Source organism: Cheilinus undulatus, linkage group 9 (genome assembly GCF_018320785.1).
Source record: "Cheilinus undulatus linkage group 9, ASM1832078v1, whole genome shotgun sequence".
Taxonomy (NCBI): domain Eukaryota; kingdom Metazoa; phylum Chordata; class Actinopteri; order Labriformes; family Labridae; genus Cheilinus; species Cheilinus undulatus.
In genome coordinates this window covers 33,997,462-34,022,194 of record NC_054873.1, presented here as the reverse complement: position 1 = coordinate 34,022,194, position 24,733 = coordinate 33,997,462, and the positions used below count along the sequence as shown (strand labels likewise).

At 39.3% G+C, this 24,733-nt stretch overlaps 3 protein-coding genes across 4 annotated transcripts in view; 1 reads left to right on the top strand and 2 right to left on the bottom strand.

Moving 5' to 3' along the window:
* Positions 1–4,392, top strand: part of si:dkeyp-19e1.3 (USP6 N-terminal-like protein) — a 28,528-nt gene extending 24,136 nt beyond the window's left edge. Inside the window, exons 10-14 of the mRNA XM_041795118.1 lie at positions 1,397–1,491; positions 1,751–1,816; positions 1,990–2,089; positions 2,491–2,643; positions 2,792–4,392. Coding sequence (XP_041651052.1) covers positions 1,397–1,491; positions 1,751–1,816; positions 1,990–2,089; positions 2,491–2,643; positions 2,792–4,143 — 1,766 coding nt within the window. The 3' untranslated portion in view covers positions 4,144–4,392. The remainder of the gene's footprint in view (positions 1–1,396; positions 1,492–1,750; positions 1,817–1,989; positions 2,090–2,490; positions 2,644–2,791) is intronic.
* A 2,408-nt stretch (positions 4,393–6,800) lies between these two features.
* On the bottom strand, positions 6,801–12,339 carry uevld (UEV and lactate/malate dehyrogenase domains). The gene is made up of 12 exons (XM_041795775.1): positions 12,211–12,339; positions 11,390–11,474; positions 11,237–11,302; positions 10,990–11,153; positions 10,474–10,615; positions 10,290–10,381; positions 10,100–10,205; positions 9,423–9,593; positions 9,168–9,332; positions 8,581–8,668; positions 8,250–8,373; positions 6,801–7,699 (listed from the first exon to the last, which is right to left on the bottom strand). Exons 1-12 carry the CDS (start codon positions 12,250–12,252, stop codon positions 7,535–7,537), a joined length of 1,410 nt encoding a protein of 469 aa, XP_041651709.1. The 5' UTR covers positions 12,253–12,339; the 3' UTR covers positions 6,801–7,534.
* Positions 12,340–17,399: 5,060 nt separating this feature from the next.
* spty2d1 (SPT2 chromatin protein domain containing 1) lies at positions 17,400–24,527 on the bottom strand. Of its 2 annotated transcripts, none has more exons than XM_041796574.1 (6): positions 24,002–24,527; positions 22,041–22,158; positions 20,333–21,922; positions 19,390–19,549; positions 18,660–18,737; positions 17,400–18,558 (listed from the first exon to the last, which is right to left on the bottom strand). In XM_041796574.1, exons 1-6 carry the CDS (start codon positions 24,062–24,064, stop codon positions 18,465–18,467), a joined length of 2,103 nt encoding a protein of 700 aa, XP_041652508.1. In that variant the 5' UTR covers positions 24,065–24,527; the 3' UTR covers positions 17,400–18,464. The 2 variants fall into 2 exon arrangements, with proteins under 2 accessions (XP_041652508.1, XP_041652509.1); XM_041796575.1 differs by having other exon boundaries at positions 22,041–22,155.
* Between the last annotated feature and the right edge of the window lie 206 nt (positions 24,528–24,733).

The window sequence follows — 24,733 nt, the reverse complement described above, 5'->3', positions numbered from 1 at the left end:
CATAAGGTTTGTCAGTATTTTCATCAGTGTATTTTAAATCAGTGAAAAAATTAGTAGTGCATAACTGTGAATGTTTCCCCCTACTCCAAAACAGTCTGGCTGCACACTGTTCATTTCTGACAGCCACTCTGACAACCTGTTTATCTGAGGCGCCGTCTCTTTCAGGACAGAAGTGCTGTAATTTACTGGTACAGCAACACTTTATAAATATAACAGAGAAAATCATCAAAGATCTGATCCAGGATTAAATTATGTTTGGACCCATTTTAGAAGTAGTTACAAGAACAGTGGCTCACTTAAGCTTCATTAGCTTTAACTAAAGCTAACATAGCTATGCTAGCAACATAAGTGACGTTGCTCCGCAAGCCAATGTAGCTTAGTTAGCTTTAGCGATGTGAGATAGCAAGAGCTATGTTAGCTATGTAGATACAATGGCTACATAGCTATGCTAGCTATGTAGCTGCATCAGACAATGTAGCTCCTGTAGCTACATAGTGCAGCTAATGGAGCAAGAATGTTTTCATTGAGGACAAGTTTTTTTCTTGAAAGTAGCCTGTTTACTTTGCTTCATCTAACATTTTTTAATCAGGTTTTGCTGGTCAGGTTTTCAACATATAGCTTTGGTATCTTAACCCGTACCCTAACCCTTAATGCAAGTTTAATCCAGTTTTATTTTGGCAGTTTTAGCGTGTATTTCCGTGACAGAGATGGTGTCTCAGATGAATGGTCTGCAAGAGAGGCAATCAGAGATGTACTGTCTGCAGCCATTTGTTTTAAATTAATAATTTGGATGATTAAATAGGTTAAAAGTATTAAATTCCTTGAATAAGAACGAAGAAAACTGAAGGATTTTTTTCACCGGAAAGAAATGTATTTGAGATTTTGTTGAGCAAGACACAACTAAAATAATAAATCCAATCCAAATTTATATATAAAGCACATTTAAAAACAACAAAATAAGGTTAAAAATCAACCAGAATGCTAGTACAACAAATGAACGACTAAGACTGAATTTGAAATAGCTGTTCACAGCCATACTCTTTCTTTTATATAAGATTAGGGCTAAACAGTTTTGAAAAAATATTAAACTGAAATTATTTTGACCTATGTTGTAAATTTGATATGAATTTTTGTATAGAAGGGAATTAGCATTTTCTGTCACTCCCGGTTTAGTAAGAAAAACTGGATTTCAGAAAAACTATTTTAGAAAAAAAAAGACACTTAAATGTGCTCACCCTTATTCGAAATGTAATTTTATCACAGAACATTTTATGTTTTCTCCAAGCCATTTATCATTTTTTTAAGAGGAGAAACACCCTTCATTTCTAAACACTGTATCTCTGCATGTACCACACTAAATTTGTGGTTTACTGATTATATCTGTTTGTTGTGCTAGGGTTCTTCATCCCAGGATTTCCCAAGTTGCAGCGTTTCCAAGCCCACCATGAACGTATCCTCTCCAAAATGCTGCCAAAGCTGAAGAAGCACCTGGTAGGTTAAAATTCATCCACACACCACCCTTTTTTTGTCCACTACAGAGACATGGTGGAGATGATTGATTGCAAAGATGATAATAAGGTGCATTCTGGTCATTTATCACTCTTTTATTGATTTATGTTGCCAAAAACCACATGTTCTGAATGTTGCTGCAATTTCAAGAGTCAGAAATAATTTCAGCATGAAATTTATGGTGTGAGATATGAGGAAAGACTCTCAAATAGACGACGTTTTATTCATTTTTGCCCCACAGGACAAAGAGCAGATGACAACTGGGATTTACTCCACCAAATGGTTTCTGCAGTGCTTCATTGAAAGAGTGAGTGTTTCTGCAAGAAAAGATCCTTTTCCAGATCTTCCTTGTTTACATCTGGTCCCAAAAGTAACTAGGCCATTAATCAGCATTTCCTGGTGCATACCATTGCTTTATACATTGGAACAACATCACATGTAGTTTTATGATTTTTTAATGATTTTCCTCTTGCATAACAGACCCCTTTCACCCTCACCCTGCGTTTGTGGGACATCTACATATTGGAGGGGGAGAAGATGCTAAATGCCATGGCTTACACAACCTTCAAGTTACACAAAAGTGAGTATGACACTGATTAACATTGTCTGCTGTGCCTTTCTCTGCTGAAATGAGTCAAGCCAGCTTGATACCCAGATACAGCTGAGGCTGCTGGTGCTTTACCAGTAAGTGTAACTGTGTGGATTACATCGCACGCTGTCTCTCGCTTGGCTTCCCCTTAACTGGATGGCTTACATAATGCGAGTGGCCGGTTGCTGTGGAGAAGAATCAAAAGCTGTATTTCTATTGGATGCTTGCTTGAGCTTTGCTAGAACACTGCTGAGATTGTGCAAAGAAGCTCTTTTTGGATGAGCTGCTTCTTTATTGATATAAATCTATAAGACATGGAGTCAGAAGGTTTGCATTAACAAATCTGCAAGCTAACCTGCCTCTGTTTTGTGTCTGGTTTGTTGTCCAATTAGAGCGCTTGCAGAAGCTTCAGTTAGAGGACCTGCGGGAGTTTCTCCAAGAGCAGCTGGCTGTTTCCTTCTTCCTTCCTGATGATGTGGTGATTGAACAGTTGCAGGCCTCCATGTCTGAGCTACGGAGTAAAAAGCTGGACCAGCCTCCCCCAGGTGCAGTTCTACCCTTTATTTTAACATTTCTGTCTGTTTAGTATAAAACCTTATTCACTGTTAATTTAAAAGTTTACCTCAAAGAAAATAAACAAAATATTTTTTTCTCCTTTACTGATGTATTCCCTCTTCTCTAATCTGTTTAAAGCCAAGTCAGAGGAGCTGCCAAAGAAACCTCTGGGTCAAGAGAGACCAGTTCTCCTTCGGCCCATAACACCCGACTCTCCTCCAGAGAGAAAAAACAATCTGCAGCCCCACAGCCAACCAAACACAGAGACTGAGCCATCAGACAGCACTGCCTTACTTCAAGATTCCCCTCCTCTTGAGCCCCACAACTCTACAGAACCTCCTCAGCCTTCACCTGAACCAGTTGTACTCCAAACACAACAAACGCCATCCCCACTGAGGCCCTGTAGAGCTCCTCCATTACCTCCAAAGGCAGATAAACTCTGTGTTGACATTAGTTTGAACAGAGATGTGAAGGAGTCGGCTCCACAGGCAAGCCAGACTGAAGAAGAGGAGAAACAGGAAAGCCAGCCTGAGGAGCCAGACACTGAGGAGAAGCCCATGGAGTGGCCTCCCCCCTATGAGCCTCCTGATATGGATGCATTTGCCATGCAGACAGAGGAGATCATTGACCTTCCAGATTTGCCGCCTCCTCCTTTGTTTTACCCTGAGCAGGAAGACCAAAGTGTCCAAGAGACCCAGCACAGCTCTCCATCCCCCCGCTCAGCCTCACCACAGATCCCTAAAATGAAGCCATCTCCAAAACCATGTCTGAAACCACCAACATCTCTGGACCTAACACGGAAAAATCCTCCGCCCTTTAAGCCTTCCCCTCCCCGTGCCTTCACCTCCTCCTCCAGGATTCCACCACCGAAGCCAACCAAGTTCCCCGTCTCTCTCTATGTCCCAGTGTCCACAGGAGATCGACGACCCTCAAACACCTCACAGTATGACAACCTGTCTGATGCTGACGAAGACGAACGCTACCTGGAGAGGCTTCTGAGCTCCACGCCTGAGGAAGTCCCCTGCGAGCCTCCAAATACCATCGACAGAGACTACGACCCTACTCTCTACCCTTTGCCACCACCTCCTGTCTTCATCCCTCCCTCCCCCTCTCCTCTTCCTCCCTCACTTTGCATTCTCCCCAGTTTGCCTCAGGAGCCAGAGTATGAAGGAGAGGACAGCTGGGTTGAGGACTCTATCATCCCCCCTCCACCGCCCAATTTTGCTGACAGACTCACTCCCTTTCAGTGTAACGCCGTCAGTTGTTCAGACACACACAGAGCCGCCTCGCCTGGTTACTCTAAGCCTTTCTCCAGGGGCCCCAGGGACCATTCTGCTTTCCCAGCACCACTGTTGTACACGGGGTCTCCTCCAGGCCACCCAAGGCCCTCAGGACAGTCAGCGGTTGGGGTGCCCTTGGTCCGATCGAGCCCAGACTTTTGTAGGATGCCTCCAGCTGGACAGCAGCTGCCCAAATCAGTGACCTTTTAAAGTTTCCATGTGTTGCTGATTTTGCCAACACGATTCAGACTTTGTGAAAGCTTGATTCATTTTTTAAGCCATATAAGACATAGAAGGCCAGTATCAGTTTGGTGAGTCAAAGATCTGTGTGTGTGTGTGCTGTGAGAAAACTTTTTCACTGATATATACAGATTTCTGTGAGATTTGCACCTTTATAACAAGGGCAGTTCACTTTTCTAAGTGTCAAACATGTATTTAAAACTGCTGTTTGTCATTTTACTGCAAAAAAAAAGAAATCAAGCACAATTACTTTCAGCGTAAATTATTGACATAAATGAGAATATCTACACAGAAATACGTGGATCTAATTGTAGCTGCATTTCTAAACATGACTTCATCTCCTGTTTGCTCAAAGTGTCTTGACCGCAGTGCACTGAGTGTAGCGACTCTTAACACAAGGGCTTTTGAGGCTGCAGAGTAAAGTCATCAACATTTAAGCACCCAAAGTCTTTATTTATACAGCAGACTGTGAGCAGGCTCACAAATCTTAACTTTAACTTAACAGTTTCTTTAGTGTAGCTTCAGGTCTATTCTTGATAACAAAGGACCACTTAACCAGGCTGCGCTGCAGCAGTTTGCATGCAAATTTGTGACCACTAGCAACAAGGAAGGCATGGTGCAGTATGTCACTGGTGTAAATACTAAAGCTAGTTACATCCACATGAAGCCCTCTCAGGTTTTTTTCCCACCCAGGTAGTTGTGGGTAATCTGGGTAGTTAGGTGAATGCGTGTATCATTCATTCATTTAATATTTGATTGATAATTGAATAACAAATAATGAAAAAAATGGTTCATTTTCTTGTTTTCATTTCTGAAATGAAATCAAATAAACAAGAAACGATGTGTCTTTTTGACTTTTGCTATTAATGTTGAGATCAGAGAATGTAATATGAAAAACAGGCATAAGCAGTTAGTATGATTTCAGTATTAATTTGTATAACCTGGTGCAGGTGTTGTGCTCAGAAAAGCATCCTGACAGTCACATGCCCATTGCTGAGGAGTTCATGCTTCCTGGAATGACATACGGAACACAAACACTGGCACCAATTTAAGTCACGTTCCCACACTTGTGCTCCTTCATTTGCATTCGTGCCATGCTTTGGTCCACCTTGTCCTTTCGTGCCGGAGCCAGGGGAGCATGCCACATCCAAGCACGGAAGAGTGTACTCATGTTGGTCAAATGTACTGGACTTTTAGGCGCAAACGTACGTTTGTGTTCCTGTATATCATTACAGGAAGCATGAACTCTTCAGCGATGGGCATGTGATTCTTAGGATGCTTTTCTGAGCACAACACCTGCACCAGGTTACGCATCTCAATATTGTAATCAAATTGACTGCTTACAGCTGTTTCATATTACATCCCAGCATAAATAGCAAAAGTCTAAAAGATGCATCATTTCCTGTTTATTTGATTTCGTTTCAGAAATGAAAACTAGAAAATGAACAAAATTTTCATTTTTTGATGTGGTTTTTAAACAAAACAACAATGAGCCATTTTTCATTTATTTGTCATTCAGTTATCAATCAAATATTAAATGAAAGAATGATACGCGGATTTAGGTGCTTTGTTACATTTCAGATTAATCCGTTTGGATGCTTTCATTTTCAAGGAAGTGGTTTTAGTGTTTTATATATATGTTTGTTCGACACTTGATCACAACAACAAAGGTCTGTTTCATGTATATGCATGCATGCGTCAAGGTGTAATATGGGAAAAGTTAGGACCTAATAGAAAGAAATGCAAAATTGTTGCCACAGACTGAGTTATTGTAAAAAGGGTGATTTCTGTATTTATGAAGTGTAGCTCCATCTAGTGGTCAAAGTTTTAAAAATGGAAAGAAATTGGCTTTGAGCTCCAAAATGTACAGAAATTAGACTTTAGGATACTCTGGCAGAATATTTCTATTTATGAATGTGCACAACATATCTTTGCCATTAAGACATGTCAAATGGCACAGTAATCTTGACTTCAGGATACATTTTACACTGTTTCATTCATGCACAGACTTGGGACAAATTAAAGCTAATTCATTCAGATGCACAGCGATCTTTTAGAGGCACTGAAGTGTCTTTAGTGTCGGAGCAAAACTTATTCAGAAATGGAAGTTGAGCCATAATATTCTGTTAAAGGACCTAATAGACACAAATGTTTTATATTGTTGTTTCATACAGTTAATTATTCTAGAATATGCTATGTTTAAACAGCAGTTTTGTTTTTTTGCACTGACCCTTTTCCATGCCTAAAGGTTTTACAATACTCTACAAGTTTTCAGTTGTTTCCTAATGGAGTTCCAGGTTAAAGCAGGAAAAAAGTTATTTTACAAACTGATATTTTACTGATTGTTCATGACTTTTGGTCTCTTTGCTCTGATTTTTACCCAAGGGCTTGGATTGGAAAATGTTCGACTAATTGTAATATCTTTTTACAGTCATAATTTGTGCATCACAGGCTATTTGTATGGATCTGACATCAGTGATGCAGGAGCTCAGACCAAAGCTTATGTACATTAATGCAATTACTTGTTGGAGTTTTATAAAGAGTTAAACCGTAGGTGTCAGTTGTCTTTTCTTTCCTGCAAAAAAAAAAAGAAAAAAAAAAAGAAACATCCACATTTTATTTCAGAATGAATTTATTGCACACCCGCAAACCATATGGATTTACTGTACGCATTTTAGAATAAAGCAGTGCAAAGTCTTTCCATTTAAGTAAACAGTTGATTTGAATATGAAGGCATTTAAAAGCTTCTCTATAAATAGGGGTACAGCATCAAAACAACAATCATTAAGGCTTTCCTTCATAAATCATATAGTGCATGACTACCACCCTCCTGTACCACATATTAAACCAGGAAGTAAACTTTTATCTACAAACAACCAAAGTTTTTTCAAATTCAGGCAGGTTAGTATAACAAAACAAATACAGTACATCTTTGGTGTAAGCCAAATTCAAAAGAGCGTTGTTGATAAAAATAAAGCTCCATGGGTTACTTTTTACAGATGCTTTTGCATAGAATTTCAGGGATAAAAAAGAAATTTATCAGTGCATTCATGTCATATTTTCAAAACTGAAAAGATTGTTTACAACAAAAGTATATTTTAAATCCTGAATAGTCCTAATACAGAAAAGCATTCTGCAAAATATTTTGTTTTTATCCCCAAGGTTAAACAATATCCAATAAACATATTAACTGATTAGATTTTAGAGAGCTATGTGCCATACTTTATGGCATCCAGTCTGAGCAGCAAACTGAATCTGCATGCACCTCAGTCCACCTACTGGGAGTGTGCTGACTGGAAAACTGCCCAACCAGTGAGCAGCTGTCCATTTCAGCCCAATCCAGTGAGAACAATCCAACCCTTCATATCCTGAGCTGACCCATGAGAGCAGAGAGAGAGGTGACACTGTCCCTCAGTTTGGTGTCTTCCTCTGGTCCGAGCGACACTCCAGCCAAGCGCGTGGAACCATTTGCTCCCATGATGCACGGCAGGCTGAGGAAAACCTCAAAAGCAATGCCACCCCAACCCTAGAGCAAAACAGGAAAAATATCATGGATTCAAGTGAATGAGGAGAATTAATAACAGGCTGATTAGACCATATGTTAAGATGAACAGATGCCTTGGAGAGAAGCCTTCTGACTGACTGCAGTACCAGTCAGAAACCCCTCCTCCTTTATTTTAAAAGATGTGGCACAGATCAGACTGAAGTAAAATTCCGTGACATGTTTTCGATAAACCCAGAATCTATGATGATAGTTATTTCATGCTGATGTCTACCAAAGATTAAATTTCTGAGCAGTTTTGTTTTAGTCATTTGACATCAAAAAGAGCAGATGCCATATCATGACTGATAGCTCTGTTGACAAATGCAGCTGCTCACGGCATTTTCATCTGGATTAGTACTGCAAGTCACATCTATTCGCTATCAACATATGGCTACAGGAACTGGGAATCAAACCCCAACCTTGCAGCTGAGAGACAAATGACCCTTCCTTCTGAGCCACAGTTTCCCCAAACATTGAAAAGCGGTGTCCATATTGATAAGCAGTCATTGTTTGAGACTGGTGTTTTTTGTACCTGGGCCAGTGTGGAGACAGAGTGGATCTTCTTCTTATCCATCAGGACACTGTTTGTGATGTCAGCGATGGACAGGCCAACAGACCACGACCTCTGGCCTCTGTTCTTCGTCATCTCAAATGCTCTACAAGCAAAAATAAATGGTCATATTGTACGTATGTCAGTCCTTGATGCAGAAATGATCTCTAATCATGGAGTACACCAGTATTACTATTTCATAATCCCATTTAATTCTCTAAATCCCCAATACAGATTATGTGCTACTTTGAATACATTTTATAGGCACTGTACATGTTCTTATTCCCCTAATCACAGCCCCACTGGTTCTAACCTGTCTAAGAGTGGTTTGGCAGAGTTGGATCCTGCAGCAATCTCAGGCTGCACACCAGAGTTCAGCCCGGTGTTACCCATCACAGGAACTAAAAGATAAGAACAATGTCAAGCTCGCTCATGTGCTTCATTCACTAAAGGCCTTTTCAAGTCTAGACAATGGAAAGAATGTATGACAATAGCAGGTAGTGCAGTTTAGGGCTGGGCAATATAGCAAGTTTGGATAAAGTTTCTAACTAGGCTAAGACAAAAAAAGGTAATTGGCCTAATGGTAACTAAACAGAACCACTAATAGTCATAGGTTTATTGACAGGTAGTTTATTCTTCTGTGATTTTTCCACGTACATGCTGACACTATGGCTTCTATTGCCCAGCCCTAGAACAGGGTTGCTTGGTATCAAAATAAGATTGAAACAGAAGAAAAACAAGAGTCTGATGGTTGAATAGTTACAACATATGAGAAGAAATTAAGGGGAAAAGGTAATTGCTGCTCTGAATAGACGAGCAGTGCATGGAAAGTATTTACAGAGGACAATTTATAATACCCAAAGCTTCATATAAATATTTAATCAACTCTTTGTGCCCCACCTTTGTTGTCTGAAAGCTCTCCTATGACCCATGCCGGTTTGTGAGTGTTCAGGTTTATATCCAGGACATGGCTGAGCCGCTCCGAGTCCAGGTTACATCCAGCTCCGATCACATGTGTTGGAGGCAGGCCGCTCTGCCTCCAGGCAACGTGGGTCATGATGTCGACTAGAATTAAACAGTGAGAAGAGGAAAGTTGCGGTATATATGACAGTGAATGTACAGAAAAGATAGGGTAACTTTTTCTCCATCACGAACCTGGTTGTGAAGCGATTATCATGACAGCGCTCGGGCTGATACGTGCAAGATTTGAGATGATTCCTCTGTACAAGTCCACATTGGTCTGAACCACGTTGACATACGACTGCTCGCTGCTCCAGGCATTCGCTGTTACCACGATGACCCTGGAGCCTGCAGAGGCTGAAAAATCTGACAAAAAAAGTGACATTAGAATAAAGTTAAGGTAAAAAAAAAATTCTTCGTTGGTCCCCAGAGGGAAAGAAGGTAAGAATAAGAAGAGAAACTTAAATCACATAAAAACTGATAAATGTTGTAAAAATATCCTGTTATCATTTCCAAAATTCATGAATTCATCCAACAAATTATTCTCTTTTGAACAACTATTTGTTGGCGTTTCTGTTTGTGATATGGCAAAGTGGAATGCAGGCAACAACATCAGATTCAAGTTGCATGTTGTAATCGTAGCCAGCGGTGTTCTAAAGTGGCCATGTTTAGATGCAAATCTTTGCTCTGAACTGGGCTTTAGCTACCCTACCTCCCTTATTACTCTCTAACCACCTTAAAGGCTGGTGAGGGATCAGTGAATTCCTCCTCCCTGCATGATATGAGATTGATAACTTTGACATAATGAACCTCTACATAAGTGTGTGTGTGTGTGTGTGTGTGTGTGTGTGTGTGTGCAAAGAATGACATACCTCTAGATACTTCGACCTTTGGCAGACTGAAAATCTCCAAATCTGTGCTGCCTCCCTTGGTGGAACTCTCTGCGACGTCAATGAAGACGAGTTTATCCACTTTACACTGGATTCAAAGAAACAAAATTAACTCTCTCTCTGTTTGGCATTGCAACGTAATTTGAAATTCCTGTAAAGATGTTAGAGGTACCTTTGATAAAATGCTCATCACTGTGGCCATCCCCAGATCTCCTCCACCGATGACAGACACTTTGTTTGACTGACTCTGATTTCTGCTTCCCCCTAACACAAAGACAAATCAAGCAAACAATCACATATAGTTTTCTTTTATATTACTGGTCATTAACTGCAAAGCTGAAAACAAAGCAAAGCACCATCAGTGATTTTCAAATTATTGACAAAAGCCAGAAGCTCATGGGGGTCTTTATCATCTCCTGTTGTTTTTGCAGACAGTGGAGGATCCTCCTCAAACTTGGCAATCATCTCATTAAGAAGACCCACTACAGAGGACTTAGGCTATAAAAGAGCAAAAGAAAAACAAAAGAAATGAGTATAAAGGACAACAACGAAGCTGAATCAATTTCAATTCCAGTTTCACAAAAGTGAGGTTGTTACATCTTTAATACTTTATCATACAAAAATGGTACAATTTCTGTTATTTTAATGAGAAATAGTATAAAAACCACAACTTCTGAGTTAAATAGCAGTGAATCCATCAAAAGGTCTAACTCCTGGACAATACAAAAAAATTGTCCAAAACAGAGTGCCTTGGACTTTTATTTATTAAAATTTTGGTATTGAAACAGGTATCAATATTGTTCCATTTTTACAAAAATTGCATCAAAGTGTGAAATTCTGATATAAATCTGGTGAAAATTATAAAACTTTACATGATCCCAGTTGTACAGCCCAGGCAGAAAGATCCGTCCTCTAGCATCGACGTGCTTCCCCTCTCTGATGACCATGTTAGCGGTCGGTCTGAGGAGGCATATCGGAGGAGTGACAGGGAACGAGTCCAGCAGCCAGAGAAGAACGGGGAAGTTGTAGGAGCGACCTTTAGACAGACATACTTCCATCAGAAAATCATAATAATCATGAAAAATGACTCCCTTTTTCAATGCCAGAGGTCAACCTTACCTTCATACTTGACAGGGATGTTACCAATAAGTTTGATGAGATCTTTTTGGGTGCTGTCACTGAAAGCTGAAAATGAAACAGGAGCAGATGGTAATAATACATTTTTAGGTGTGATTCATGTAGAGAAAGGAGTAATCTGCATGGTAAACTCACTGTATGTCCCTGTGGATGGTCTTATCCCGGGGTAAATCCGATGGATTTTTTGCAGCTCTTCAACAGCGACTTCATGGAATTTGTACTAAAAAAAGAGAGGGTAAGAAAGACAATTTCAGTCACTTTGATACTTTGTGATAGTGCATGTTTAAAGATGATGCAATGCCTGTAGGCTAAATAATCAGATAGTGTGACAAACCAACTATGAATTGACTGGTTTGACTGATTTAATTTGTTATTTATTTCTGGCTAGTTGTTTTTGCAGTTGTATTTTGTGAAAATAAAAAACATAAGCCCACTCTTTTTAAATTTCATATTTGTGTGAGCTGCTGTAAATGTTGTTTTAATCATAAAATCACTGACCTACATACTGGTCAGATGGTTCAGATTTACAAAAAACAATGAAACCACATGTTTTTCTTTTATTTCCTCACTGAGGAAGAGATGAAAGTCTCTGATAAAACCTTTGACAAATATCCATTGGCTATTTTAATGACTGGCTTTGATAACAGCTTTATAAAGCACAGAGATGTAAATTATATCCCATGGCAGTGATTTTTAACATCAAAGAGGCATCACCATGTCACCCAAATTTTTTTTAACAAAAAACTGTGATTAATTTTATGTAATGTATGGCATATTTCCGTGTTATTAACATTTCTCCAGGATATTTAAAGTGCCAGAGCTGGTTCAGCCAGTTGGTTTAGAATGACAGCAGCTTTAAAGACAAGTCTGTTATGCTAGCCGGCATTTAAACTTTAACAGCATTAATTCAACACATTAAAACAGCTTTCTAGGCTGGTAGTTAAATACAAACTAACCTTGGAGAGGATCTTTTGTATTTTCTCTGAGGTGAGGTCCATTTATTGAGCTTCAAACACAACGTGACGTCTTACTCTAATTTTAGCCTCTTGGCGGCTGACTTCTTCATGAAAACAAACTTCCGCAAACTTTCAGGAGTAGCTAAGGGAAAGCACTGGCCCCGCCCACTTCAAACGTCATACGGCAAGCTGAAAGGGGGAAAAGCGTTTCCCCTTCAGCAGATTTGTCATCGAATATGTTTTCAAAGACTTTGTTTTATCGTGAGAAAATGTATTTTGTTTTCTCAAAATGTAAGAGTTACTCTATAACTCAATTTGGCTGAATTCTTCATCCACAAATGCTAATATGGAATCAAAATAAACACTTTTTTCTTAAAGATGTTGAACAATACTTACAACTAAAAGACAAACCTGTCAACAAATAGGCTATCAAACCTTAAAGATATATACTGCTCCAAATGTGTTTTGTATAATGTGACATGCGCAAACCCTGGCTATTTCAATTCAGATTATTATGTTTGTATACTGTTCTTGTATACTTTGAGTTAAATTCAAGAAACACCAAAAAAAAAAAAAGTTTTCTTTTTTAAAAGTAACTTTACTGCACATTTTTATGCAGTGAAAGTGAGACAAGTGAATGCATACTGAAAAAAATATAATTCATGAGTTGAAAACTAACAAAATGTATTTCAAATGAAAGTGGTGGTGATATAAAATTAAAGAATGAATAAGTAAATTAAAACTGAAAAAAATCTTCTAGTTAACTGAAATCGCTGACAAGATTTATTGTTGGTAATTCATATAAGGCACCCAAAATAATGTTCTACCTCCGTTGAAACTAATCTAAAACAGGGAGTTGTAATGACAACTTTGGCTTTTGGATATAAAATTCTGTTAATAAAATCTTGGCGATAGCACAGATCTTTGTTTTTTCATATTTACATGCATCTTCAATGTTGATTACATTTTTAATAGAGTTTATCCAGAGAGTTTTACAAAAGGGGAAACTGAAGAACAGGTGAATAATTGTGTCAAGCTAAGCATTACAAGAATTATATTCAATAAAGCACCTTAAACTAACCTTAAATGAAATCTTTTAACTAAAACAACAAAACAAGAGCACATTACTCCAATTCTCTTTTCCCTTCATTGGCTTTCAGTCCAATGTTATACTTGAATTTAAATGTTTAATGTTTGCTTTTAAAGCCTTTAATGGCCTTGCCCCCTCCTATTTATCTGAGATTTTAATTGTTTGTGAACATGGCAGGGCTTTGAGGTCATCCAACAAACTTTTGTTGGAAGTGCCCAGCTCAAAATACAACCACTGGGGTGACAGAGCTCATTCAGTTTTTGCACCCAGCCTCTGGAACAAGCTCCCCTCTGAGATGCGTGTTATCCTCTTCAAATCAAAACCTAAAATGTATTTATTCAGAGTGGCTTTTAAGACCTGGTAGTGCAGTGACACTTTTATCATTTTAGTCTGTTTTCATCAATGCTTTTATGTCTTATTTTATGAACCTGTTTTGTGCTGTGTGTTTTTGATGCTCTTTGATGGTTTTGTAAGCACTTTGGTCATTTTACAGTTTTTTTTTTTGTGTGAAACAAAAGTTAAAGGGAACAAGCCAAGCTTTCTGTTGGTTAATGCTTATACTAAAATAAGAGCTTTTTACCATGTGGTGACATTTTCTGTTGTTGTAGATGCAACTTGTTATATGTTTGTGCATTTCTATCTTGTTAAATCAATGCCCCTTATATATATGGAATTCCTATAGCTCTCAAGATCACATTTTGTTTTTATGCCCTTTCATTAACTCCTGTTTGCCATTTTGTATTGATTTAACAAGAGAGTTAAACTCTTTAAACTTCATAGAAAATGTTGTTCCCTTTAGAAAGGTTTCATAAGCATGAAGACGACCTTTAGAGTCAAATAGATCCTTTAAGTTAATGAGACCTCGATCAATGTAAATAGAGTAACTTATTCCCCTAAAGATATAGTCATAATATATTGATTATATATTCATCATATACTTAAAGTTCTTGTTCCTGTCTGATAATAACACTGGATTTCACCTTTGGATTTATTGAGTTTGACTGATTTTCGAAACAGTTCAATATTGTCTGCTAGTTTAGACAATCAGTTCTTTGGGAAAAACTGTCTGTGCCTATAGATGTACTGCTCAACATGCAAATTCATCTCTTGTAGAAAATCAGCCAGTGATAATTAAGAAAATGGAAAATGAAGAGTATAAGAAAAGAAAAGCCAATGTCATATTTTTGCTACAAAAGGCCCATATGCCCCCGTTTAGAGTGTTTTAGGAAATATTACTAGGACACTGACATTAAATGATGGCATTTTTTAAAACATTTTTCTTTGAAAAAAACTTTAGACACAAACAGTTTGGCTGTTTCTTCTGGTTGAATATACTGTAGAACTTAATGTGTTTACAACACATTAAATCTTTTGAAAACTACACACATATAGAAAAAGAGTGTTAATTTTGTTTTTCTGTCTTGCTATCAAAGCTTATGCATGTTATTAGAAAGCTGTTGGTTTGTGGGTAAAAGGTTGACGTCGTGTTTTTTTATGTCTTTGCCAGAAAGTCCAACTCTCTTCCCTGGAAAATGGAAAAGGTTGCTGAGTGCTGCTGACACATTTTATACACTTTGGATAACAAACCCTGTGCCAGAACCGCTGGTATTGATTTGTCCCCATCTATAATGTTAGCAGCTGTTTGTTTTACTGCGTTACATAATATAAGATTACATCACATAATATTACATCACATCGCATTGCATTACATCACATTATACTCTCTATCACATCAAACAAAGGGTGGACCTCTGGGTAACATTCAAACAGAAAAAGCACAGGGTAATTTTGAAAAATATTCAAACCTCTCTTTTTCAGGTTGGCACTACATATCACATGTAAAGTCATGTAAAGTTTATTTATTTTTTGACCATTAGTATACCCATTCTGAATGTGATGTCAGTCTGACATTTTTTAAACTTGGACAGTGAAAGCAAACACTGGGATAGTTGTGACGCTAACAGGTGATAGAAGGAACATCTCACACTAATTTCATTAACTTGTAGTGAGCCAGTGACATGATTAAGTGTAAAAAAGAGCAGCCCTGAGACTGAGTCTGTCTAAATAAAGACTGGGAAGGGTTTGCCACTTTTAAAAATAGTCCTGGCAAATGGTGCAGTGTTTGAAGAACAATGGTTTTCATTAACTTGCCTCAAATCTGGGACTTCTTTTGTCCAAAGACTTGTTGTTACCCATAACACGTTCCATATACTGCTGCCTGTTTCAAAATGTAAACCCCTTCTTAGTTGTTGGTGGGCCCACTGGACTACGGCAGTAGCATCAGACCTGTAGCAATATTTTTTCAGTTTGCTCCAGCTGACTGGAGTCTGGCCCAGGAGGTGAATATTAACATTCAGGAGGCTGGTGCAAAAGCTAAAGATCTAATTTGCATTAGTTGATGTTATTAAATGGCCCAGTTACTGAGTCTTTTGGGTACCTAGCCATTCTTTGGGCAAACCTGATCTTGCATAGACTATTGAAACTGAGCTAGCCTACAGAGGATTCCCCTGTGAAAAGAGGTTTAAGCCTACCGTCAACAATTCAGATCCTGTTGGGCCAAAGAACCAATTACCTGTAGCGGCTTTCTGAACGAAACATTGGAGCCTACACATCCAGTCTACTTGTGTTTTGTGGACCTAAAGAGGACCTATGGTGATGTCCCTGGAGGTCATATTGAGGAATCATAGGAGAATAAAGGGCAGAGAAGATATGAGCAGACTGGTCCCAAATAAAGTGAAAGCTGCTTCTGCATTCTCAGCACAAAGTCGTCACATTCCTGGTCTTCGATGGCCTTCACCAGGCTGTGGCTTATCATTGATTGTTTGGGATTTTCATGGATGGTCTGTACTTTTGGGCCCTCAGAATCTCATCTCCGATTCTGTCGATATGGTCCCTTGGCTGTATCAAGCTGTGACCTCCACCAGACATTGAGACAGGTGTAGCTGAATGCAAAGTGGTTTGAAAGCTGGTCAACAGCTCCAAAGTTTGAGACAGCAGCTCTCCGCTGGAAGACAGTGAATTGCTCCCTCTAAGGAGTCTCTTGAGTGAGGAACTTCTCTAGAGCATCTTGGGGAACCATTAGTGAACAAGTGCTGATGGATAGATTGATGCTCTATCAGAGGTAATGCAGGTGTTAATCTAAAAGATTATAATGAAATGGAGATGAGCTACCAATATAAATTCTCTACAAAGGAGGGCCGCCCTCAGCCGCAGAGATAAGGTAGGGAGTGTAAGCATCTGGTGGAAGCCTGCAGTTGTGGCTTCTTTGCATGGAAAAGAGCAAGCAGAGGTGGTTCAGGCGTCCTAGTGGGATGGCTCTCTTATACCAATATTAGAGGTCTTCCCCTCAACAGGAAAGAGGCACTGGGAAGACCCAGAGCTAACTGGGGGAATATAGTATCCTGGGGAGGAACTGGAAAACCTTTCTAGGACTAAGGAAGGGGTAAACCTGCATAGCCTGCTGTCACTGCAACTTAACCCTGGATTAACAGGGGAAAGGAATGTGGTCACTATGACTGAATTATAAGCCAAAGGCCAAATGTGATAAGCCAAAAGGCCAAGTGGTAAACAAATCCAGACTGTGCTGAGACCTTTATCTGATTCATGCACTCAATATTCTTGATAGTCTGAGCCAATTGTGATCATATTATTCGCCAAACCATTTGAAGAACTTTTTAATTACTTATCCCGTTGTGTGAAAATGTTACGTCTCTGTTAATTCTGATCAGTTATCAAGTATGATTCATATAAGCTGTTAAGTTATTAACCATCACAGGTATTCAAATCAAAGTGAAGACCCATAAGGCTGTCCATCATTGTAATGTACCAGTAAAATTGTACTTACTGGCTTCCCATTATATCAGATGACTTTGCTCTGCCTTGTACACTAGCCAGAAGCTTTCAAATAACCAACAAAGGAACCCCAAGTCTGCCCAGGTTAAAGATGATCTATCGTAAAGCTTTAATCTCATTTCCTATGGAAAATTAAGTATGTTGCTTTTACATTAACTTTGAAATGCAAATAACTACTCAGTCAATGACTTTATTTGCATTTTGGGAGTCTTCATGTGTCCAGACTTTTTAAGATAAACTAGTGGGCTGTTGTATATTTTCATATCTACAGTTCTCCAGGACATGTTGACATGTCAGCCAGTCACTTAAAGACAATAAGAGCTTGCTAAAGTTAGACTTCTATGCTAGGGGATTTCTTGCCTTCATAAACAGCACTGATAATCACATCAAATCAGTTTGTCAAAGCTGAATCACGTAAATAACCAACCTTTAAGAGAGTCTTCTTAATTTTCTGACTTCAGTTCAGCCTTTTGGAATCTTTGTTGGTGTGTATGTAAAGATTTAAAACAAACTACCACACATTTTCAGGAGAATCTAAAGTGAAGGCAACCCTCCCAGAAAGCCAAGAGGAAAGAAAAGGACCACTAAACAACACAAACTATTACTGGCTCTGCTCTCAGATGAACCTGGTCATTATGAACATCATACACAACAATTTAATTAGTTTCAGAAAATTAAATACTTAAAAAAATTATATTACACAATATTACACACAAGCTATGACAAGAAAATCATCTCTATATGACTAAGTAAGCAACCAAAATGCTTAATTTTCATTCTGAATAATTATTAAAGATTGACAAACTTTGAAAAAGCATGAATAGAAACTGGACAATTAAATAAAACCCTTTAAGTATCTTTTTTTCAAATCCTTTAAAGGAAAAACACACAGCACAGCATGTGATAATAAATTCTGCATATTTCAATGACTTTACAATCAAAGAGTGGAAAAAAATATGCAACTTCTGTTCAAAAATAGTTCTCAGCACTGGACACTGTGCTGCTGTTAGTATTTTAAAAAAAACACTCTCTTCCTTATCCCTAGTTTACTTTGCAACTCAGTTGCTTATCTGATTTTTTTGTCTGTTGACAGTTTAAATTCAGCATCCAGATGAAACACAATATAGAAGGAGAAACATGAGAACCTTTCATCACAACCAACTTAATGCATAAATATTTTGTGCATATTTTGTCGAGGACCAGGGGCCTTTGCAGACATAGTTCCAGGCATCATCTGTAAAGACAGCAGACTAAATGTCCCATCTTTTAAGAGAACAGTTTTTCTATTTTTAATCCCAATGTTAAACAGGCTTCAGGAAGTCTTTTTCCTCTTGGCATTTTTCCGTTTGAACTCTTCTTCCTCTCTTTTCTCCTCCTCCAGGTCTTCCTGCACGGCCATTTTCAGACTAAAGAGGTAAAACACAGTACAAAGAGACGGCACAGAAAAAATTAAGACAGCTCCCACAATAAAAAGTAAAACAAAGGCACTGAGTTTCATTTCTCTTACCTCCTGGCCTCCTCTTTCTGCACATCTTTCCAGCTGCTCTCCATGAATTTGAGTGCATAGTCACTTTCATCCTTGTATCTGAGGAGGTAAACAAGGTGTTATTGGTATTTCTTAATCTATACACACAATTGTTTTTCTTCTTTAGTTGTTGGATTACCTCTGTGTGATGTGAGTTCTCTAAATTAACCATCTTCTTTTTCAAACTTGATACATATTTACATTTCTTTTACCATTTTCCATTCACAAATGGTTTATATTGATGAGATTTACTTGAAAGCAGTATTTAATGTTAATGTTTCCCATTAAGTAATAACATAGTTTTTTTATTTTTTCTGTTTTTTATCTGTTGTGTTTCTTTTGCTATGCTGCTTAGAGGAAAAATTTTACTTGTTTCCATCTGAACACATCTGTGGTGACTGCAGCAATATTAACTCCTTCTCTCAGTAGCTGTTTTTAAGTGTATTTCTGTGAAAGCGCTGTAATGTAGCTTACCCCTCATTACACTGTGTGACATTCATACTGCAACAGTGTGAAATTATGTGCCCCCATCTTTCAGTTTACATTACATTTCAGCTTTGCAGGAAAGCTAGTGAGGACACAACTCTAAGCTCCCTCATTGGCTAGGCTGAAGTCTTTTTAATCTGTTTTATGCCGCTGTTACTACCTCTTAAGACGCCACAAAGGCAGGATCAGAGTAACCTAACATGATAAATAATGGGACAAAACTTACCTGTTTCGATCGTAGCCAAAAATCTCCCTGATGTGACTGGATATCAGGTCCTGCTCCTCACCTCCGTCATCAATAAAATCGTCCATTTCTGAGTCATACTCATCTTCTTCATCTTCATATTTCCTCTTGTAAGCAGAGGTGATGGGTGGCAACATTGGACCTAGAAAAAAAGATTTAAAAATTGATTTATAATACAGGCATAACTGGAAAACAACAACACGGCCCAAAATATTGTCACTCTACTTCTTTGTAAATTAATCACTTGTTAAATTGGTATGACATCAGACTGATCCATTGGGCCTGCCATTTCAAAGATAAAGGTAGTCCTTTGGATTTTGCCAAGTGCAGCCATTATAGTATGGTGGGTGCTAAAAACAGGCTCAGCCATCTGGATGTATCTAATGCTTGCTCTGCCTTCAACAGCCATGGATACTTGTGATTGTGGCAAAGCTAATGATTTGAGGCATTGCGGTAGAAGGAGATAAAACAAAGAGGGCAGACAAATAGAAATGACAGTTTACTGCATTGCAAGGATGCAATAAACTTTCCAGAGATGGTTTGAAAGTTTATATACTAAATATATACACAGTACAAAACACTCAGAACAGTTTGCCATCAAGTAAATGTTTTCTTAGGAGATCTGCCTGGCCTCTTGAAAAGTCAATGAGAAAACCTAATCAGCAGAGAATCAGTCACACTTGACCAGTGAACAATATAAGAAAGCCTTATTCAAACATTTTCTATAACTTGCTTATGTACATTGTTTTCATTTTGTGAAAAGATAAACCCCTTCATTTGACCCCCCTGCAGTGCCATAGTTAAACAGCTGAGAAACATACGGCTTCTGCAAAAATACAGAGCCAAAATGGGTTAAAAAAAAGTCAAAATGTAACAAAACCAGTTCTCTTGGAATATCGCACTCGTATTTTTTAATGGATCTTACCCGGTGGTCTGTTCATCATAGGTCTTGGTGGCATTCCTGGTCTCTGTGGCATTCCTGGTCTCTGTGGCATCCCAGGTCTAGGAGGCATCCCAGGTCTAGGAGGCATCCCAGGTCTCTGCTGCATGCCTTGCCGGGGAGGGGCTCCTGGTCTGGGGCCTCCAAAGTTCTTGGATGAAATGGTTTCTGACACTACAGTGCACTTAGATCGTCCAGGTCCTGATCCCATACTAGCATTTGATCTTGCTGGTCCGCCACTCACAGGTCGACCAGGTCCAGTCCCTGGAGGTCTGGATCCACTACTTACAGGCTGACCCTGCCTAGGCTGGCCAGGCCTGGCCTGTGGGACACCAGCAGGCCTTGCATGAGGTTGGCTCCCTGCCTTAGGAGGGTCGCTCTGTCTCATCAATGAATTCCCATTTGATTTAACAGCTGAATTCATTCCAGGTCTTACTGGGTCTCCCTTTCCAGGCCTATTGCCTCCAAATGAAGGTCCCTGCTTTGATGAGCCACCCTGACTGGGCCTGGTCTGTGAGGAGCTCCCATGCTGAGATTTTTGACCCATCATAGCTGGTGCAGAGGGCCGGCTCCCAGGAGTACCAGAAAGTCTTCCATGAGTTGACGAGGAGCTTTCTTTTTTGAAGCTAAGGTCACTTGAGGTGTTGGATTTGTGGCTAGATGAGGGCTTAGAGCCCCCTTGTTTGGCTAAAACCTGAGATGATGCTTTCTGAGGAACTTTACTGTTTAGGGCACCAGATGAACCAGACATGTTTGTTTTGGGTCTGTCTCTATCACTGAGGGACACTTTGGGTCTCTCTCTGTCTCTATCACTCATAGTTGGCTTGGAGGAAAAGTGGCCTTTATTGCTGCTCTGTATGTGGTGTGACTTCTTCACCGCCCCACTGGGCTGACTCGGCTTTTCTAGGGAGTTCTTTTGTGGCTTGCTGATTTTCTGCTCCTTCTCTACACCGCCTTGTTTCATTGAACCTGAGCTAAACTGAGATTTGCGGTCCCTTTCCCGCTCTTCCTTTACAAATCGATCTTTGTCTGGTCTCTTTGCTCGTCGCTCCACCTCCAGTTCCCGTATCTCATCAGCTGTACGCAGCCTCTCTTCCTTTTTCACTGACTTCGGTTTTAACTCAACCGGCTCAAACTGCTTCTTCTCAGCCAATTTCAATAAGTCTGCAAAGTTTATGGGAGGTGGAGCGCCTTTGGGGGGCCCACTGGATTTCTTAAAGGAGTTTTTACTACTACCACTACCACTCTCATAGGGCTTCCCCGGTCTCAGTGGCTCTGGCTCCTGATCGGACTCTGAATCTGTCTGTTCATACTCATAATTATCCTCATCATCCTCTGGGTCAACAGAGTAATTCCTAAATCTTTCCTGGTTCATAGATTTTTCCTGGTTCATTGATCTTTCCTGCTCCATTTCCTGTTTTGTTCTTCTCTTCTTAGGAGTCTCTACCACTGGGATGCCATTGTAGCCTCTGAAATTGTCCTTCGTTCTGGAGGCCATGGCTCGGGCTTTACGGTCTGACTTCAGCTCGACTCTCTTGGCCAGTAGCTCTTCCTTCTGTTTCTTCATGTCAATTTCTGAGAGGGGGAATAAATTATTCATAACAAAATAATTAATAACTTCAAGTAATGAAAGATGTAGATGTAGACCATTAAATTGCGGCTATTGACCAAAGCTTATATGATATTTCATTACCTTTCTTTTTCATTTCATTGTGTCGCTTCTTCAGTAGTGCTTGCACAGCAGCAGGATTCACACCTCTTGACTTTGGGTCCTTTTTAGATGGTCCAACCTGTAAGCTGTACCTCTTCTGCTAAAATAGGGGAAAAAAATAAAAGATTAAACTATGCAGATTGCTGAATTAAGAGCACTTTCACACCTATCTAGAAATCTATTATATGACTTAGGTACAGGATGACAGGAGGACTCTGAATCACAACACTGACTAGTAATCAAAAAGCCTGAATATCTCACAGGATTGAAATTCAATTGATTTACAGTAAATTTAAAATGGATTAATAATATATATAGCACATTTCACACCAAGGAAAGGAACAGCAATGTTTCAGAATTATTCTTAGGGCTGTTTCACATTGGGGACCTGGGCTAAGATCCAAGTAAAACTGACCCCAAAGTCCAGTTCATTTTATCACCATGAACACAGTAGTACCATGCTCTGGCACCTTGCCAGAGTCTGCTTGAAGAGGAGGTCTTGGACACAACTTGTGTGCACTAGGGCATTGTCCACAGGAGATACAGATAAATACTTTATTGATGCTGAAGGAGAATTCAATAATTTCAAATAATACAAATGCAACTGTGCTCAAGCACAGGGAACATGTAATACAGAACATCTCCTGTTGCTTTAAAACCTGTTGAATGCAAAGCTCAGCCCATTCCAGAATAGCTGCAATGTTGAAGTAAAAAACAAAAAATTAAACAAATATCCATCATCAAAGGATGAACTTCACAGTTCACACAGAGTATGAACAGATGTCATTGTAGGTAGTTGACATGGTTGATTGTTGTTCTTTATGGATTTGCAAACCAACTATATGCTCCTGCAATCTTTTGGATCTGACTGCATACATATGAAAGTGTGCTTGAGCACCTGGCAGCACAATTTGGTAATAATGTGCGATTATACTTAGCAATATTGCAATTTGCAGTTACAATACAATACATAAATGGTGTCATGAGTCTACTGGCTTGGTTATCAAGGAAAATGCAGAGATTAATCAAGAGTTTTGAAGTGATTATTTCTCATGATGTAAAAGCAGACCACCAGAGAGGTGGGGGAGCAATGCTTGGGCATGATACAATCATGCCAAAAGAGAAAACACCCTTGAAGAGGATTAAATTTCCACAAACCTTTAGATCACCAGGTTTGTTCTACAATATTCCCTTCCACCTGATCTAGCTTTACATTGATGAGGCCCATACCTGATGATCTGAGGGATCTCACTGGGCTGCAGTTACTAAACAAATCAGGGTTATTGAGGTACCATACCACTAAGAGCTTTGAAAACAATCATACCAATAAGCTCTATTTTCTTCAGTCTAGTCAGAATTTGATATAAACAAAATGTTGGCCTATTCAGTAATTATACCTTAAGGTAAGATGACAAAGCACATTACATTGGCTTAGAGCTAAGAACAGCAACAGCCTTTTTGAATGACTAGAGTCTACCTACTGGCTTTTTGAAAGCCCAGCATACTGGGTATTCCTGATCTGCATGACATGAACGCACTGACTAGTGTTTCAGAGTCAAATCTAGGCATGAAGCAGATCATTTGGGGTTTTCTCAGTGGCCAGGTAGCTGTATTTATGATTGTTATGTGATATTTTCAAGTTCTGATTTCCTAAATCACAACGCAAAGGTTTCTGACTTGCTCGCTCCAAATGATTTAAGGGATGCGAGGTCTTGCATTTAAGTTTTTATTAATACAATGTCTTGTCAAGTTGTCGAAAATTGAGACATCCAAAGGCTAAACGTCTTCATTTATTAGCATGCAGTGTGACGAGGGGGAAGTTAGCAGCTAGCTACATATCACATCCCCCCTAGCAGACGGCATGTGTGTTCAAAACGTTGACGTTTTATAGAAAAGTCATTATTTGGGCTAAGTAAATGTGAAATGTGACGCTTGGATCTTACCGGTACAGAGCCGAGGCCCTGGTTTTGAGAGGCAATGTCCAGGATATTGTCGAAATCCATCATTTTGTCAGCTGGTGATGTGAACGGACTGTCTGAAGTGAATAGGGCGAAACTCAGCTGGGTGAGCCTTGGGCTACCGTTAGCTTTTAGCTTTCAAAACAGGAAAATCAGCTGGTTCAGTGGCACCAAACGACATCCAGATTACTACAGGGAAAACACCCTACAAAACTGTGAATTCAATAGGCGACGATACTTTGCTGCTTACGTCTGCTTACGTAGGCATTTGCCAGCGAACTTAACGTTAGCTTACTCAATGTGAGCTAACGTTAGACAACCAAGACAGCTGAGACACGAACGTGTACCTCCTCAAAGATAAGGCACAAGACACTAAAGAGAAATACGTCAAAATTATGTTTCAATTACAGCCTTCCGTAAGACAAATAACAAAAACTCTGCCATAGCAAACACCGGATTTAAACGAACCTAACGCTAACCAGAAACACTGATATGTAAAAATGTCCAGAGAGTGCGGTGACGAAGTGAGAGGACTCCCTTGTACGCACTTCCGTCGTTTAGGATTAGAGTTATCCTGAGTTCACGTGCTGTCGGAGAAAACTTGAGACTGATTTTCATTACTCTGAAAGTCGGAACAAAAACGATAGCTGACAAGTGAAACCAAACAACTGTAAGTCGTAGACATATTAAAGAGTAAATGTACTGCATAATTTTCGA